The 19,727-nt window shown below is 40.4% G+C and overlaps 1 protein-coding gene across 1 annotated transcript; it reads left to right on the top strand.

The window, feature by feature from the left end:
- Window positions 1–17,632, top strand: SmD2 (small ribonucleoprotein particle protein SmD2). Its single transcript, XM_071663817.1, has 3 exons — window positions 1–157; window positions 6,524–6,681; window positions 17,254–17,632. The coding sequence occupies exons 1-3, from the start codon at window positions 65–67 to the stop codon at window positions 17,333–17,335; spliced, it is 333 nt and encodes a 110-aa protein (XP_071519918.1). The 5' UTR covers window positions 1–64; the 3' UTR covers window positions 17,336–17,632.
- Window positions 17,633–19,727: the final 2,095 nt, after the last annotated feature.

The following is a 19,727-nucleotide window of genomic DNA, read 5'->3' on the forward strand; positions in this document are numbered from 1 at the left end:
TAATATATATACTGGTACAAACAATAATGTTTTTTACAGTACTGCTCAGAAGCGTCGCAGTGACATGACCCCAGAGGAGCTGACAGCTCTCGAGAAAGAGGAATTTGCCACAGGACCACTACGTATCTTGAATGAGTCTGTTCAGAATAATACCCAAGTGAGTATTTTTAATGGCTGCATTCCCTATGCTAATATTTCATTAGATATGTCCTTACATTTAGTTGTACTTGAACTCCCTTTCAGGTGTATTATATTATAGCTTCCTTTTTGTCTTTTTTTTTTTCAATGAAAATAGTTTTCGTAAGTTTTTACTTTTCTTGACACCCTTTTCCCTGACTACCATCACCTACCCGCCACTGCCAGTACACTCCACATCTTCCAGGTTTTCCCTATTCAAACTTACTCTTGGATCACTGTTAACACCCATTTTGAGACTTTTTTTCTTTGTCAACTGGGGATTGGTCTTAAGATATTGACCCATGGTCATCTAAGGAATAGGAGACATGTCCCGGTATGTAACATTTGCAGCTGCATTATGACCATTACTAATGGAATAGCAGAAATATTGGAGTCCTAGCATCTAATATTTATCATAATAACAATGGAGCGGGGGGCCAGAAATCCTCCCCTCCTTGTATTTTTTTAACTTTCTAAAATGGGAAACAGAAGAAGGAGTCACGCGGGGAGTGCTCATCCTCCTCGAACGCTCAGATTGGGGTGCCTGAATGTGTGTGGATGTAACCAAGATGTGAAAAAGGAGAGATAGGTAGTATGTTTGAGGAAAGGAACCTGGATGTTTTGGCTCTGAGTGAAACGAAGCTCAAGGGTAAAGGGGAAGAGTGGTTTGGGAATGTCGTGGGAGTAAAGTCAGGGGTTAGTGAGAGGACAAGAGCAAGGGAAGGAGTAGCAATACTCCTGAAACAGGAGTTGTGGAAGTATGTGATAGAATGTAAGAAAGTAAATTCTCGATTAATATGGGTAAAACTGAAAGTTGATGGAGAGAGATGGGTGATTATTGGTGCATATGCACCTGGGCATGAGAAGAAAGATCATGAGAGGCAAGTGTTTTGGGAGCAGCTGAATGAGTGTGTTAGTGGTTTTGATGCACGAGACCGGGTTATAGTGTTGGGTGATTTGAATGCAAAGGTGAGTAATGTGGCAGTTGAGGGAATGATTGGTATACATGGGGTGTTCAGTGTTGTAAATGGAAATGGTGAAGAGCTTGTAGATTTATGTGCTGAAAAAGGATTGATGATTGGGAATACCTGGTTTAAAAAGCGAGATATACATAAGTATACTTATGTAAGTAGGAGAGATGGCCAGAGAGCGTTATTGGATTACGTGTTGACAGGCGCGCGAAAGAGAGACTTTTGGATGTTAATGTGCTGAGAGGTGCAACTGGAGGGATGTCTGATCATTATCTTGTGGAGGCTAAGGTGAAGATTTGTATGGGTTTTCAGAACAGAAGAGTGAATGTTGGGGTGAAGAGGGTGGTGAGAGTAAGTGAGCTTGGAAAGGAGACTTGTGTGAGGAAGTACCAGGAGAGACTGAGTACAGAATGGAAAAAGGTGAGAACAATGGAAGTAAGGGGAGTGGGGGAGGAATGGGATGTATTTAGGGAATCAGTGATGGATTGCGCAAAAGATGCTTGTGGCATGAGAAGAGTGGGAGGTGGGTTGATTAGAAAGGGTAGTGAGTGGTGGGATGAAGAAGTAAGAGTATTAGTGAAAGAGAAGAGAGAGGCATTTGGACGATTTTTGCAGGGAAAAAATGAAATTGAGTGGGAGACGTATAAAAGAAAGAGACAGGAGGTCAAGAGAAAGGTGCAAGAGGTGAAAAAAAAGGGCAAATGAGAGTTGGGGTGAGAGAGTATCATTAAATTTTAGGGAGAATAAAAAGATGTTCTGGAAGGAGGTAAATAAAGTGCGTAAGACAAGGGAGCAAATGGGAACTTCAGTGAAGGGCGCAAATGGGGAGGTGATAACAAGTAGTGGTGATGTGAGAAGGAGATGGAGTGAGTATTTTGAAGGTTTGTTGAATGTGTTTGATGATAGAGTGGCAGATATAGGGTGTTTTGGTCGAGGTGGTGTGCAAAGTGTGAGGGTTAGGGAAAATGATTTGGTAAACTGAGAAGAGGTAGTAAAAGCTTTGCGGAAGATGAAAGCCGGCAAGGCAGCAGGTTTGGATGGTATTGCAGTGGAATTTATTAAAAAAGGGGGGTGACTGTATTGTTGACTGGTTGGTAAGGTTATTTAATGTATGTATGACTCATGATGAGGTGCCTGAGGATTGGCGGAATGCGTGCATAGTGCCATTGTACAAAGGCAAAGGGGATAAGAGTGAGTGCTCAAATTACAGAGGTATAAGTTTGTTGAGTATTCCTGGCAAATTATATGGGAGGGTATTGATTGAGAGGGTGAAGGCATGTACAGAGCATCAGATTGGGGAAGAGCAGTGTGGTTTCAGAAGTGGTAGAGGATGTGTGGATCAGGTGTTTGCTTTGAAGAATGTATGTGAGAAATACTTAGAAAAGCAAATGGATTTGTATGTAGCATTTATGGATCTGGAGAAGGCATATGATAGAGTTGATAGAGATGCTCTGTGGAAGGTATTAAGAATATATGGTGTGGGAGGCAAGTTGTTAGAAGCAGTGAAAAGTTTTTATCGAGGATGTAAGGCATGTGTACGTGTAGGAAGAGAGGAAAGTGATTGGTTCTCAGTGAATGTAGGCTTGCGGCAGGGGTGTGTGATGTCTCCATGGTTGTTTAATTTGTTTATGGATGGGGTTGTTAGGAAGGTGAATGCAAGAGTTTTGGAAAGAGGGGCAAGTATGAAGTCTGTTAGGGATGAGAGAGCTTGGGAAGTGAGTCAGTTGTTGTTCGCTGATGATACAGCGCTGGTGGCTGATTCATGTGAGAAACTGCAGAAGCTGGTGACTGAGTTTGGTAAAGTGTGTGAAAGAAGAAAGTTAAGAGTAAATGTGAATAAGAGCAAGGTTATTAGGTACAGTAGGGTTGAGGGTCAAGTCAATTGAAAGGTTAGTTTGAATGGAGAAAAACTGGAGGAAGTGAAGTGTTTTAGATATCTGGGAGTGGATCTGGCAGCGGATGGAAACATGGAAGCGGAAGTGGATCATAGGGTGGGGGAGGGGGCGAAAATTCTGGGAGCCTTGAAGAATGTGTGGAAGTCGAGAACATTATCTCGGAAAGCAAAAATGGGTATGTTTGAAGGAATAGTGGTTCCAACAATGTTGTATGGTTGCGAGGCGTGGACTATGGATAGAGTTGTGGGCAGGAGGATGGATGTGCTGGAAATGAGATGTTTGAGGACAATGTGTGGTGTGAGGTGGTTTGATCGAGTAAGTAACGTAAGGGTAAGAGAGATGTGTGGAAATAAAAAGAGCGTGGTTGAGAGAGCAGAAGAGGGTGTTTTGAAATGGTTTGGTCACATGGAGAGAATGAGTGAGGAAAGATTGACCAAGAGGATATATGTGTCGGAGATGGAGGGAACGAGGAGAAGAGGGAGACCAAATTGGAGGTGGAAAGATGGAGTGAAAAAGATTTTGTGTGATCGGGGCCTGAACATGCAGGAGGGTGAAAGGAGGGCAAGGAATAGAGTGAATTGGAGCGATGTGGTATACTGGGGTTGACGTGCTGTCAGTGGATTGAATCAAGGCATGTGAAGCGTCTGGGGTAAACCATGGAAAGCTGTATAGGTATGTATATTTGCGTGTGTGGACGTATGTATATACATGTGTATTGGGGTGGGTTGGGCCATTTCTTTCGTCTGTTTCCTTGCGTTACCTCGCAAACGCGGGAGACAGCGACAAAGCAAAAAAAAAAAAAAAAAAAATAATGGAATAAATGTATTGGAAGAATTTTATGTAATGCTGTTAATGTAATTAGAGTGATGAATATTTTAAAGACTGCGAAAGTATATAAGGTTATAATAATAGTGTTAAAGTTTTATATGGATTTTTAAAGGAGCCAAAATTATATGGGAGGGTATTGATTGAGATGATGAATGCATGTATTGAGCATCAGATTGGGGAAGAGCAGTGTGGTTTCAGAAGTGGTAGAGGATGTGTGGATCAGGTGTTTGCTTTGAAGAATCTATGTGAAAAAACTTATAAAAACAAATGGATTTCTATGTAGCATTTATGGATCTGGAGAAGGCATACATGTTGAGTATTCCTGGAAAATTAAATGGGAGGGTATTGATTGAGAGGGTAAAGGCATGTACAGAGCATGAAAGGGTAAGAGAGATGTGTGGTAATAAAAAGAGTGTGGTTGAGAGCAGAAGAAGGTGTATTGATATGGTTTGTTCACATGGAGAGAATGAGTGAGGAAAGATTGACAAAGAGGATATATGTGTCAGAGGTGGAGGGAAAGAGGAGAAGTGGGTGACCAAATTGGAGGTGGAAGGATGGATTGAAAAAGATTTTGAGCGATTGGGGCCTGAACATACAGGAGGGTGAAAATTGATAGAGATGCTCTGTGGAAGGTATTAAGAGTATATAGCGTGGGAGGCAAGTTGCCAGAAGCAGTGAAAGGTTTTTATCGAGGATGTAAGGCATGTGTAGGAGTAGGAAGAGAGGAAAGTGATTGATTCCCAGTGAATGTCGGTTTGCGGCAGGGGTGCGTGATGTCTCCATGGTTGTTTAATTTGTTTATGGACGGGTTTGTTAGGGAGGTGAATGCAAGAGTTTTGGAGAGAGGGGCAAGTATGCAGTCTGTTGTGGATGAGAGGGCTTGGGAAGTGAGTCAGTTGTTGTTCGCTGATGATACAGCGCTGGTGGCTGATTCGGGTGAGAAACTGCAGAAGCTGGTGACTGAGTTTGCAAAGTTAGCAAAGAAATCATTTTATTGAATTGAGCCCAAACCTCCCATTGATGCTAAGAATCTTTTAGTTCTCCCTTTTGATAATAATTTCACTTCCCATGTTGCTAAATCCTTTAATGTAAATGTTGCCTTTAGCAACAATAATACTATAAAGAATATCTTAATCAGGAATTCACCAGAAAATTCTGGATGCATCTATAAAGTGCCTTGTGGAAATTAGGATAAATTTTATGTTGGTCAGACTGGTAAGGATCTTTCTGTTAGACTTAAGCAACATAAATATAGTATAAGAACGGGACAAGAATCAAATGCCTTGTTTAATCACATTAAAAACTATGATCATTGTATTGACTGGAGTAATGCCATCTCAGTTATTAACTCTAACTCTATTACCAAGAGAAATATCATTGAATCTTCTATTATTAAATACACAAAGAATTATAATCTTTATATTAGTGATGGTCTATACAAATTAGATAACTTTATTGTTGATAAAATTTGTAAAATGATAAGTTTATGAATGCTCATTGTATGTTTTGGACAATCACATGTTTACTAAATGGCGTCCTAGCTTCGTCTCTTCAGTGTATATCAACTGACTCATATTTCTCTCTTGTGTCTCCCCTGATGATGTGATTATTACATGAAAGTGCACCTGGGAACTATCGTGTTTCATTTTCCCCATGGACTCATAGGAGTATATATATACATGTGTATGTGGGTGGATTGGGCCATTCTTTCGTCTGTTTCCTTGTGCTACCTCTCTAACACGGGAGACACCAACAAAGTATAATGAATATGATAAGAAGATTATGTATGTAGCTTCACAGTTTAATTATTTTGTATTACTCTTTTAATGTAATGAGTAACTATTAAGTTCCAGTGCCTTATAGACTTCTCAAAATCTTTTAGTATTGATTATGTGTTGAAAACCCAGTTTACATGTGTATGCAAAGTTATATGGATATGAGAAAAAATGTTCATTGCTGAGAATGATTGTAGTAGTGTAGTATATACATAATGAAGTAGTCACTGAGAGATTAAGTAATATATGTAAGGAAGGTCTGGTATGGAAAGTTAAGAAGGCTATCAACTGAAATTATAATCATTGGAATGGCCATACAAAATGTATGAGTTAAAAGAAATAATCTTTGATAAGTTTGAAACTATATCAGGAAGGTAGTTCTATCATGTTTATTGAAGGCACATTTTGAGTGAGGATGAAGAGGCACGTCTTGCCTGACAAATTGGTGTGGTGTGACAATGATTTTGAAGAATGTTATATAACCTATTCTCATGATCGAACAAAACTTAAGGTATAAAGGAGCTAAGGGTGTGCCTACACTTGATCTACCCCCTTGAATTTGAATGTAAATAAGGATTTTTTTTATTATTATGAAGTAAATCTTAGGAGTTAAACAAATTGAAAGTGCAAGTGAAAATATATATTGATGGTTAGGAACAGAAACATGGGGCTTTTGGTCATAGAGGTGGCAGCTTTGATCTTTGTGCTTAGTTAACCTAAGTGGTTGATCCAGTCATGAGAAATTATTTTTTGTGTTAGAGAAGTAGCGCCTGGAACAGAAGATTTACTGGCTCCATTAGCTCACATTCACTACTTGGAATTTAATAAGTTGGTAAAATACTTACCCCTGATTAGAGAGTAAAATGTTTCATTTCAGGTTTTGATTAATTGCCGGAACAATAAAAAACTGCTTGGCCGTGTAAAGGCGTTCGACCGGCACTTTAACATGGTTTTGGAGCAGGTGACAGAGATCTGGATGGAGCAACCTAAAACAGCAAAGGGTCAAAAGAAAGCAAAGCCAGTTAACCGTGAAAGGTGTGTCTTGCATTTGGTTATATAATGGATGTTTAGGTACTTTTGAGTACTTCCACTTGTTTGATAAGCTATTTGAATTTCATGTGGTAATACAGTTGAATGTCTTAAATCCAGTGTAACAAATTATTTGAATTCATGTGGTTATACAGTTGAATGTCTTAAATCCAGTGTCCCAAAATATTTGAATTTCATGTGGTTATACAGTTGAATGTCTTAAATCCAGTGTAACATGACTTGTGAGGGTTCTGCTGCTCATGGAAACCCTCAGTAGTTCAGTTTCTCTCTTGATTTTGTATCACTACCTCACTGTGTTAAAATGCTGTTACTAACTACTGTTTTAAAGTTTTACAAAACATTTGATAACTTGCACACAGGGAAAATAAAACCCCATGGGTTGTAATTCTTGTGAGTTATGGGCAATAGATAAAGATGTGCAGAGGAGGTTGTAGGTGTTGGAAATGAAATGTTTGAGGACAGTATGTGGTGTGTGGTGGTTTAAACGGGTAATAAAACAGTAAGAGATAGATGTGGAAGTAAGTGTGGTTGAGAGAGTTGAAGAGGATGTGTTGAAATGGTTTGGACTAGTGATGGTTCGAATGTATGTTTTTCAACGTTGTTGAATGTGAATATGAATTTTCAATACTCGAATATGAATACGAACATTCTGTTTGATGAGAGAAACGTGAATTATTCATATATTTTTGTACAAATTAATTTTTCAGTCGTTAGGATTTCAGCCATAGAAAATTGAATGAATAAATTTCTACCAATTTTCTGTATTACCAGGATGCAGGGAGAGGCCCCAACTCTTACATGCATCCCTCCACCCATTGAAGGAGGAATTTGATGTATTACTATGTGATTTCGACTACAGTTAATGTTTATACATTGTAGCTGTTTTACATTGGAATGATATCATGAACAAATGAAAAATGTTTTAACATCAGGACTTACTATTACTAGTTGTATTTGATTATTGGGAAGTTATATTTAAGAACTAAAAGCTTCTCAGCTCTCTCGGCAGAAAGCCTGTCCTCTTTGCCTCATATATTAGACCAGCCCCATTGAAGAGTCCTTCACTGGCAACACTTGATGGAAGGCAAGCCAAGAATGACTGGGCTGACCGAGAGAGAATAGGATATGTTTATTCATTCTTCACCAAGTTGAGGGATTTCAGAAACAGCAGTGCGCTTCTGTTTGTGGTGCATGTTGATGATTTTTGACGTCTGTTGACTCTGCTGTGAAAGCTGGTTATCATTTTCATCATCACTGCTTGATGAAAGGATTGCATTAAGTGTTGAAGCAAAATTTTTGCATATAGTTGGTTGAGAAACTTGAGATGCATCTGAAAGTTTTATTTTTCGTGGTTTTATTTCTTCTTCAGCACTTGACCAAAGTTCTAAAGACAAATGGGCGATGGTATTATTCACTCTTTCTCTGTGACAATTTGGGATGAAATAGATGTTGCCTCATCATGGGGTCAAAAAATGTGGCCACAGTATACATGACACTACTTTTTAGTGAATCACACCTCTTTGATAAGTCTTCCAATATTTTTTCTCTGAAGTTCTTTATGCCAGGGCTTTCATTGGTGAGTGACTTGATCATCATTTTGAGTGCGGTTACAAGAGGTATTGAAATATCAATGATGAGATGCTTCTGATTTTCTTGGAAACATCCTGCAGTCGCTGGAAAACAGGGATGCAAGTTTTTCAGAAGGTACTCGTCTTCAGGAGTAAGTGACATGATTTAGAGTTTTCTCTCATAAAAGCAAAATGACTCCCTAAGTTCTTTTTTATGCGAACTATCATTTGCAGCATGCTGTTCTATGGGGTGAAACTGTGTATCTGATAACAGAGGACCATTTATTCTAGTTTTTTTTTTTTTTTTTTTTTTTTTTTTTTTTTTTTTTGTCTCCCGCGTTTGCGAGGTAGCGCAAGGAAACAGACGAAAGAAATGGCCCAACCCACCCCAATACAAATGTATATACATATGTCCACACACGCAAAATATACATACCTACACAGCTTTCCATGGTTTACCCCAGATGCTTCACATGCCCCGATTCAATCCACTGACAGCACGTCAACCCCGGTATACCACATCGCTCCAATTCACTCTATTCCTTGCCCTCCTTTCACCCTCCTGCATGTTCAGGCCCCGATCACACAAAATCTTTTTCACTCCATCTTTCCACCTCCAATTTGGTCTCCCTCTTCTCCTCGTTCCCTCCACCTCCGACACATATATCCTCTTGGTCAATCTTTCCTCACTCATTCTCTCCACGTGCCCAAACCATTTCAAAACACCCTCTTCTGCTCTCTCAACCACGCTCTTTTTATTTCCACACATCTCTCTTACCCTTACGTTACTTACTCGATCAAACCACCTCACACCACACATTGTCCTCAAACATCTCATTTCTAGCACATCCATCCTCCTGCGCACAACTGTATCCATAGCCCACGCCTCGCAACCATACAACATTGTTGGAACCACTATTCCTTCAAACATACTCATTTTTGCTTTCCGAGATAATGTTCTCGACTTCCACACATTCTTCAAGGCTCCCAGAATTTTCGCCCCCTCCCCCACCCTAGTTGTATAACCTTTAATTCTTCTTGTGCTATGGTAGAGTGAGTGGCTGTAGACCTGCATTAAGAGAGGAGGTCTGTAACTGATTTTTGCGAAGACTTGACTGTGAGATGCACTTGATGGGAAGTACAGTTTGTGTTGTTGATGGCAGAAAGAAATATTGCTTTTTTGATATTAGAACTGGCATCCTTCTTGACACAGTGAACATTGTTTAAGGAAATGCTCCATTTTTCAAGCATTTGATTGAATACTTTTCTCAAATATTCTCCGTTCTGGCATTCAGAGAGTGGCTGTAAACATAAAATGTAATTTTGATGCTTGAATTCTTTGTCAATGCAGTGACTTTTCAGTGAGAAAAGAGAAACACCAGATTCAGTATCTGACCACTCATCAGTTGTGAATGTTAATTTGGTAGACTCTTTCAGTGTCTTGAAAGAATCAGAAACTTTATTTTCAACTAGATTATATATATCATCTCAAATAAGGTCTCTGTAGTATTTGTGATGGCTTGGTGGATATAATGGCACTGACTCTTGCACTAATTGTATGAAACTGATGTCTTCTGCATGTGAAAATGGCAGTTCATCCATGACTATCATCTCGGTAATGCAATGTGTTTTGGGGGGAGATAGAATCCCATACTCTTTTCTTCTCAAAGCAGCTTTCTAAAGTTTGTTGTATTATTATTGCCAGTGGCATTGGAGATCTTTTTTCTTGCTTTCCTTTGTTCTTATCCTCTTTGTTCAGCATAGCTTTATAAGCTTCTGGATGCTTACTACTCAGATGACTTCTAAGACCGGATGTTGTTCTTCCTTTTCTGGAATAGTTTTGCTTTCACAGTTTACACTTTGCAACATCTTTGGACACATTTTCAAAATGATGCCACACCTACTTTGCAACATCTTTGGACATTTTCAAAATAATGCCACACCACACTTGATGACATTGTAATGCTACTGTTGTTAACTTCCTTACTTCTCAGTCAGACTCTGGTATGGCTGCTCTGTAATTTTATGAAGCTATCGATGACCAAGAGAGTACAAGACACAGCTACACTGGACACACACGTGGGCAACACACACCACATTTTTTGATGAAAAACTCTTAAAATCTATCGGGCAAAAATCTGGAGTAATCCTGACTTTTCTGGAAATTTTGCAACATTGCTGATAGGAACATAATGCAGCAAGTAGCCCTATAGCTAGCTGTGCACAGCTGCTTGATTGGCTAAGCTAAGCTAGACCGCTTGTTCAGCTTATGCTTATAACTTGTTTATTTGATTTTGTATGTTCAGTGTTGTAAATGGAAATGGTGAAATGTGCTGAAAAAGGACTGGTGATTGGATATACCTGGTTTAAAAAGAGAGAGATTCATAAGTGTACATATGTGAGCAGGAGAGATGGTCAAAAGGCATTATTTGGTTATGCGTTAATTGATAAGTGTGTAAAAGAGACTTTTGGATGTCAGTGTGCTGAGAGGGGCAGCTGGAGGGATGTTTGATCACTATCTTGTGGAGATGAAGGTGAAGATTTGTAGAGGTTTCCGGAAAAGAAGAGAGAATGTTGGGGAGAAGAGAATGGTGAGAACAAGTGAGCGTGGAAAGGAGACTTGTGGGAGGAAGTATCAGGAAAGATTGAGTGTAGAATGGCAAAAGGTGAGAACAGATGATGTGAGGGGAGTGGGTGTGGAGTGGGATGTATTTAGGTAAGTGGTGATGGCTTGTGCAAAAGATGTATGTGGCATGACAAAGGTAGGAGGTGGTTACATGAGAAAGGGTAGCAAATGGTGGGATGAAGTAAGGTTGTTTGTGAAAGAGAGAAGAGAGGTGTTTCAATGATAATTGCAGGGAAGTAGTGCAGATGAGTGGGAGATGTATGAAAGAAAGCAGCAGGAGGTCAAGAGAAAGGTGCAAGAGGTGAAAAAGAGAGCAAACAAGAGTTGGGGTGAGAAAGTATCATTAAACTTTAGAGAGGATAAACAGATGTTTTAGAAGGAGGTAATGTGTAAGATGAGAGAACATATGGTAACGTCGGTGAAGGGGGCAAGTGGGGAGGTAATAACAGGTAGTGATGGAGTGAGTATTTTGAATGTTTGTTGAATGTGTTTGATGATAGAGAGGCAGAATATAGGGCTTTTTGGTCGTGGTGGTGTGCGAAGTGAGAGGGTCAGGGAAAATGGTTTGATATAGATAGATAGTGAAGACTTTGTGGAAGATGAAATCCGACAAGGCCTCAGGTTTGGATGGTATTGCAGTGGAATTTGTTAAAAATGGGGATGAGTGTGTTGTTGATTGGTTGGTGAGGATATTCATTGTATGTATGGATCATGGTGAAGTGCCTGAGGATTGGCAAAATGCATGCATAGTGACATTGTACAAAGGCAAAGGAGACAAAGGTGAGTCTTCAAACTACAGATGCATAAGTTTGTTGAGTATTCCTGAGAAATTATATGGGAGGGTATTGATTGAGAGGGTAAAGGCATGTACAGAGCATCAGATTGGGGAGGAGCAGTGTGGTTTCAGAAGTGGTAGGTAGAGGATGTGTGGATCAGGTGTTTGCTTTGAAGAATGTATGTGAGAAATACTTAGAAAAGCAAATGGATTTGTATGTAGCATTTATGGATCTGGAGAAGGCATATGATAGAGTTGATAGAGATGCTTTGTGGAAGGTATTAAGAGTAAATGGTGTGGGAAGTAAGTTGCTAGAAGGAGTGAAAATTTTTTGTTCAGGATGTAAGGCATGTTTATGAGTAGGTAGAGAGGAAAGTAATTGGTTCCCTGTGAATGTTGGTTTGTGGCAGGGGTGTGTGATGTCCCCATGGTGGTTTGATTTGTTTATGGATGGGATGGTTATGGATGTAAAAGCAAGAGTTTTAGAGAGAAGGGTGAGTATGCAGTCTGATGTGGATGAGAGGGCCTGGGAAGTCAGTCAGTTGTTTGCTGATGATACAGCTGCAATGGCTGATATGGGTGAGAAACTGTGGAGGTTGGTGACTGAGTTTGGATAAGTGTGTTAAAGGAGAAGGTTGAGAGTATATATGAATAAGAGGAAGGTTATTATGTACAGTAGGGTTAAGGAACAAGCAAATTGGGATGTAAGTTTGAATGGAGAAAAATTGGAGAAGCAAAGTGTTTTAGATATCTGGGAGCGGACTTAGCAGTGGATGAAACCGTGGAAGTAGAAGTGAGTCACAGGATGGGGTAGGGGGCGAAGGCTCTGGGAGCAATGAAGAATGTGGAAGGAGAGAACGTTATCTCGGAGCAAAAATGGGTATGTTTGAATGAATAGTAGTTCCAATAATGTTATATGGCTTTGAGGCATGGGCTATAGATAGGGTTGTATGCACTGGTGTGGATGTGTTGGAAATGAAATGTTTGAGGACAATATGTGGTGTGAGGTGGTTTTATCGAGTGAGCAATGAAAGGGTAAGAGAGATGTGTGGAAGTATAAAGAGTATGGTTGAGAGAGCAGAAGAGGGTGTTGAAATGGTTTGGACATATAGAGAGAATGAGTGAGGAAAGATTGACAAAGAGTGATGTATGTGTCAAAGGTGAAGAGAACAAGGTGAAGCAAGAGATCAAATTGGAGATGGAAGGATTAAGTGAAAAGATTTTGAATAGTCAGGGCCTGAACATACAGGAGGGCGAGAGGCATGCAAGGAATAGAGTGCATTGGAACGATGTGGTATACTGGGGTCAATGTGCTGTCGGTGGACTGAACCAGGACATGTGAAATGTCTTGGGTAAACCGTGGAAAGGTCTGTGGGGCTTGGATGTGCATAGGGAGCTGTGGTTTTGGTGCGTTACACGTGACAGCCAGAGACTGAGTGTGAATGAATGTGGCCTTTTTGTCCGTTTTCCTGGCGCTACCTCGCTGAAGCAGGGGGTAGCGATGTTGTTTCCTGTAGGACAGGGTAGTGCCAGGTATAGATGAAGGCAAGCAAATATGAATATGCACATGTGTATATATGTATATGTCTGTGTATGTTGATATGTGTATGTATATGTATATATGTGTGTAGGGACGTATATGTGTATATTTGTGGTTGGGCCATTCTTTTTCCATTTCCTGGCACTACCTCGCTGATGCGTGAAACAGCGATTAAGTATAATAAATAAAATATTGAATATGAATAGTGGTGATGTGAGAAGGAGATGGAGTGAGTATTTTGAAGGTTTGTTGAATGTGTTTGATGATAGAGTGGCAGATATAGGGTGTTTTGGTGGAGGTGGTGTGCAAAGTGAGAGGGTTAGGGAAATTGATTTGGTAAACAGAGAAGAGGTAGTAAAAGCTTTGCGGAAGATGAAAGCCGGCAAGGCAGCAGGTTTGGATGGTATTGCAGTGGAATCTATTAAAAAAGGGGGTGACTGTATTGTTGACTGGTTGGTAAGGTTATTTAATGTATGTATGATTCATGGTGAGGTGCCTGAGGATAGCGCTAGGAAAAGACAACAAAGGCCCCATTCGTTCACATTCAGTCTCTAGCTGTCATGCAATAATGCCCGAAACCACAGCTCCCTTTCCACATCCAGGCCCCACAGAACTTTCCATGGTTTACCACAGACACTTCACATGCCCTGATTCAATCCATTGACAGCACGTTGACCCCGGTATACCACATCGATCCAATTCACTCCATTTCTTGCCCGCCTTTCACCCTCCTGCATGTTCAGGCCCCGATCACTCAAAATCTTTTTCACTCCATCTTTCCACCTCCAATTTGGTCTCCCACTTTTCCTCGTTCCCTCCACCTCCGACACATATATCCTCTTGGTCAATCTTTCCTCACTCATTCTCTCCATGTGCCCAAACCATTTCAAAACACCCTCTTCTGCTCTCTCAACCCTGCTCTTTTTATTTCCACACATCTCTCTTACCCTTACATTACTTACACGATCAAACCACCCCACACCACACATTGTCCTCAAACATCTCATTTCCAGCACATCCACCCTCCTGCGCACAACTCTATCTATAGCCCACGCCTCACAACCATACAACATTATTGGAACCACTATTCCTTCAAACATAGCCATTTTTGCTTTCCGAGATAATGTTCTCGACTTCCACACAATCTTCAAGGCTCCCAGGATTTTTGCCCCCTCCCCCACCCTATGATTCAGTTCCACTTCCATGGTTCCACTTCCAGTTATCCACTTCCAGTTATCTAAAACACTTTACTTCCTCCAGTTTTTCTCCATTCAAACTTACCTCCCAATTGACTTGACCCTCAACCCTACTGTACCTAATAACCTTGCTCTTATTCACATTTACTCTTAACTTTCTTATTTCACACACTTTACCAAACTCAGTCACCAGCTTCTGCAGTTTCTCACATGAATCAGCCACCAGCGCTGTATCATCAGTGAACAACAACTGACTCACTTCCCAAGCTTTCTCATCCCCAACAGACTTCATACTTGCCCCTCTTTCCAAAACTCTTGCATTCACCTCCCTAACAACCCCATCCATAAACAAATTAAACAACCATGGAGACATCACACACCCCTGCCACAAACCTACATTCACTGAGAACCAATCACTTTCCTCTCTTCCTACACGTACACGTGCCTTACATCCTCGATAAAAACTTTTCACTGCTTCTAACAACTTGCCTCCCACACCATATATTCTTAATACCTTCCACAGAGCATCTCTATCAACTCTATCATATGCCTTCTCCAGATCCATAAATGCTACATACAAATCCATTTGCTTTTCTAAGTATTTCTCACATATATTCTTCAAAGCAAACACCTGATCCACACATCCTCTACCACTTCTGAAACCACACTGCTCCTCCCCAATCTGATGCTCTGTACATGCCTTCACCCTCTCAATCAATACCCTCCCATATAATTTACCAGGAATACTCAACAAACTTATACCTCTGTAATTTGAGCACTCACTCTTATCCCCTTTGCCGTTGTACAATGGCACTGTGCACGAATTCTGCCAATCCTCAGGCACCTTACCATGAATCATACATACATTGAATAACCTTACCAACCAGTCAACAATACAGTCACCCCCTTTTTTAATAAATTCCACTGCAATACCATCCAAACCCGCTGCCTTGCCGGCTTTCATCTTCCACAAAGCTTTTACTACCTCTTCTCTGTTTACCAAATCATTCTCCCTAACCCTCTCACTTTGCACGCCACCTCGACCAAAACACCCAATATCTGCCACTCTATCATCAAACACATTCAACAAACCTTCAAAATACTCACTCCATCTCCTTCTCACATCACCACTACTTGTTATCACCTCCCCATTAGCCCCCTTCACTGAAGTTTCCATTTGCTCCCTTGTCTTACACACTTTATTTACCTCCTTTCAGAACATCTTTTTATTCTCCCTAAGATTTAATGATACTCTCTCACCCCAACTCTCATTTGCCCTCTTTTTCACCTCTTGCACCTTTCTCTTGACCTCCTGTCTCTTTCTTTTATCTCCCACTCATTTGCATTTTTTCCCTGCAAAAATCGTCCAAATGCCTCTCTCTTCTCTTTCACTAATAATCTTGCTTCATCCCACCACTCGCTACCCTTTCTAATCAACCCACCTCCCACGCTTCTCATGCCACAAGCATCTTTTGCGCAAGCCATCACTGCTTCCCTAAATACATCCCATTCGTCCCCCACTCCCCTTACCTCCTTTCTTCTCACCTTTTTCCATTCTGTACTCAGTCTCTCCTGGTACTTCCTCACACAAGTCTCCTTCCCAAGCTCACTTACTCTCACCACCCTCTTCCCCCCAACATTCTCTCTTCTTTTCTGAAAACCCATACAAGTCTTCACCTTCGCCTCCATATGTTCAAAACATTTCAACACACTTTTTTCAGCTTTTTCAACCACATTTCTTACTACAGCACCTCTCTTGTACCCATTTATTACTCGATCTGACCAGTTCAAACCACATTCTATCCTCAAACATTATATTTCCAACACTTTACCCTGCTTTGCATATCCTCTTCTATAACCCATGCTTGACATCCATACTCCATTGGGATGACTATACCTTCAAATATTCCTATTTCAACCTTCCTAGGTAATGACCTCTTGTTTTACACATTCCATTGCTTCGGGAACCCTCCTCCTATGATTTGATACTGCATCCATGGTTCCATTCAGTACCATGTCAATTCCCAGGTAGCACTTAATTTTCTCAAATACAAACTCACAACTTGCCTAACCTGTCCCATTGCCCAGCTAAACCTAATGATATCCTTGCTTTTATTCACATTCACTCTCAACTACCTCCTTTTACACATACACATACTCCCAAATTCGGACACCAATTCATACAGTTTCTCACTCGAATCTTCCACCAGTGCGGGGTCACCAGCAAACAACAACTGACTTATTTGACTGGCCTCTCTCGCTCATTGAAGACTGCATAATTGTGCTGTTCTCCAAGACCCTTGCATTTACCCTTGCATTTATCTCGTCCACCATAAACAAATTCAACACCCATGGCAACATTACACACCCCTGCAGTAGACTCGCCTCCAACTGAAACCACTCACCCTCCCATCGGCCTGTTTGCACACACACACAAACACACCTTGCACTTCAGGTTAAAATGTTTCAGTGCTTCTGGTAGCTTTCCTCACACACCGTTTAGTTGTAAAGCCTTTCATATGATGTATTTTATTTTTAATTACCCCAAAACCAATTTCTATGAAAAGTTCTGATGTTACCTAGGACCTTTCTAAAGGCTCCTGCAGCCCAAGGCTATGCTACTTCTGGTAACAGGAAAATACTGACTCTTTTGGAATGATTTTTTTTTTTTTTTTTTTTTTTGAAGAAATTGTACTTTGTTATACAGCTTCACCAAAGGTGATTTTTCAGTTTTGGTGTAATCTCAAGTAGGCAGAGTCTTAATACCCATGATATTTTTGTATGTAATCTCAAGCAGGCAGTCTTAATACCTATGATATTTTTGTAATGGATTGTTTTGATTTTTTCTTCAGGTATATTCAGAAAATGTTTTTACGAGGGGACTCTGTGATCATCGTAGTGAAGAATCCGCTTGGCAGTCAGCAGAGTGCATAATTTGGAAATTGATGTTGTGGAGTAGTGTATTAGATTTTTATTATACATTGATGATTGTGTGCCCAGAGCCATCATCAACACTTAAGAAGCCTTTTTATGTTTCTCTCTCTCTCTCTCTCTCTCTCTCTCTCTCTCTCTCTCTCTCTCTCTCTCTCTCTCTCTCTCTCTTATGAAGGATAGACTGAATAAAACCATTTTGTGGTAATCCTTGATATTTTTTTGTGGTTCTTGTGATGAAGTATTGGATAGAATATTATCCACTTTTTGTTAGAATTTTGTAATAAATTATGAAAATAATTTTATTTCTTTTTCCTACTTACAATCTGTATGTATTGAAGATTGACATTCAAATTAGGGTATGAATTACTCCAATTTGTGATAGGGATGATACACCAGACAATGCCAGCTACATTCCACTAATTGTGATAGGATAACACAGTAGATAACATGTAAGAATAACAGCAGACAGTGCCAGCTGATACACCAGACATTGCCAGCTACACTCCACTAATTGTGATAACACAGCAGATAATTCTTGTAAGAATAACAGCAGACAGTGCCCGCTGCACTCTACCACTAATTGTGATAGGATAAAACAGCAGATAATGCTTGTAGTATAAGAATAACAGCAGACAATGCCACCTACACTCTTCCACAAACTGAAAGGATAACACATTAGATGATGCTTGTTATGTAAGAATAACAGCAGATAATACCACCTGCACCCACAAACTGTGATAGGATAACATAGCAGATAATGATTGTAAGAATAACAGCAGACAGTTCCACCTCTACTCTTCCACAAATTGTGATAACAGCAGAAATGCTTTTGATAAAAGGATAGCACAGCAGACTGCCAGCTACATTCTTCCACTAACTGTAATAGCAAATCACTGCAGGGAATGCTTGTAATATAAGGATAGCACAGCAGACAGTGCTTGCTATGATACTTGTAAGGATAACAGCAAACAATTCCAAATACACTTCCACAAATTATGGGATAACACAGTAAATGATGCTTGTAATGATAACACAGCAGATATTGCCAGATACATTTTCACTAATTGTGATAGGGGAACACAGCAGATAATGGCAGCTACACTGCAGTTGGTTATAGGGTAATACAGCAGCTAATGCTTGTAATTTAAGGATAACACAGCAGACAATGCCACCTACACTTCAGCTGATTGCGATTGGATAACAGCAGACAATGCCTGCAACACTCACTAACTGTGATGGAATAACATGGCAGACAGTGCTGCTTATAAGGATACACACTATTCAGTACCAGCTACACTAGTAAGAAGCAAAACACAGCAGACAATGCCCAATACACTTAACAAACTGCGATGGAATAATGTGATGTACACTGCTGCCAATGTTAAATGGTTGCGAGGCGTGGGCTATAGATAGGTTTTTGTGGAATAGGGTGGATGTGTTGGAAATCAGATGTTTGAGGATACTATGTGGTGTGACGTGGTTTGATCGAGTAAGTAATGAAAGGGTGAGAGAGATGTGTGGTAATGAGTAGAGTGTGGTTGAGAGAGCAGAAGAGGGTGTAACGAAATGGTTTGGTCATATGGAGAGAATGAGTCAGGAAAGATTGACAAAGAGGATATACGTATCAGAGGTGGAGGGAACGAGAAGTGGGAGACCAAATTGGAGGTGGAAGGATGGAGTGAAAAAGATTTTGAGCGATCAGGGCCTGAACATGCAGGAGGATGAAAGGCGAGCAGAATAAGGCATGCAAGGAATAGAGTGAATTGGAACGATGTGGTATACCGGAGTCGACATGCTGACAATGGATTGAACCTGGACATGTGAAGCGTCTGGAGTATACCATGGAAAATTTTTTGTGGGCATGGATGTGGAAAGGGAGCTGTGGTTTGGTGCATTATACATGACAGTCAGAGACTGAGTGTGAATGAATGTGGCCTTTGTTGTCTTTTCCTACTGCTACCTTGCGCGAATGCGGTGGGGGTGGTGGTTGGGGGGGGGTTATTTCATGTGTGGCGGGTTAGCGACGGAATCAATAAAGGCAGCAAGTATGAATTATGTACATTTGTATATATGTACATGCCTGTGTATATATATATATATATATATATATATATATATATATATATTTTTTTTTTTCTTGCTTTGTCGCTGTCTCCCGCATTTGCGAGGTAGCGCAAGGAAACAGACGAAAGAAATGGCCCAACCCACCCCCATACACATGTATATACATACGTCCTCACACGCAAATATACATACCTACACAGCTTTCCATGGTTTACTCCAGACGCTTCACATGTCCTGATTCAATCCACTGACAGCATGTCAACCACGGTATACCACATCGCTCCAATTCACTCTATTCTTTGCCCTCCTTTCACCCTCCTGCATGTTC

The sequence above is a fragment of the Panulirus ornatus genome, chromosome 7, assembly GCF_036320965.1.
Source record: "Panulirus ornatus isolate Po-2019 chromosome 7, ASM3632096v1, whole genome shotgun sequence".
In the NCBI taxonomy this organism is placed as follows: domain Eukaryota; kingdom Metazoa; phylum Arthropoda; class Malacostraca; order Decapoda; family Palinuridae; genus Panulirus; species Panulirus ornatus.

Excerpts from the sequence above, each read along its gene's own strand:
- SmD2 (XM_071663817.1), top strand. The coding sequence starts at position 65 with ATGACCCCAGAGGAGCTGACAGCTCTCGAGAAAGAGGAATTTGCCACA. Across the intron at positions 158-6,523 it reads CTGTTCAGAATAATACCCAA|GTTTTGATTAATTGCCGGAA; the intron begins GTGAGTATTTTT and ends GTTTCATTTCAG. Across the intron at positions 6,682-17,253 it reads AAGCCAGTTAACCGTGAAAG|GTATATTCAGAAAATGTTTT; the intron begins GTGTGTCTTGCA and ends TTTTTTCTTCAG.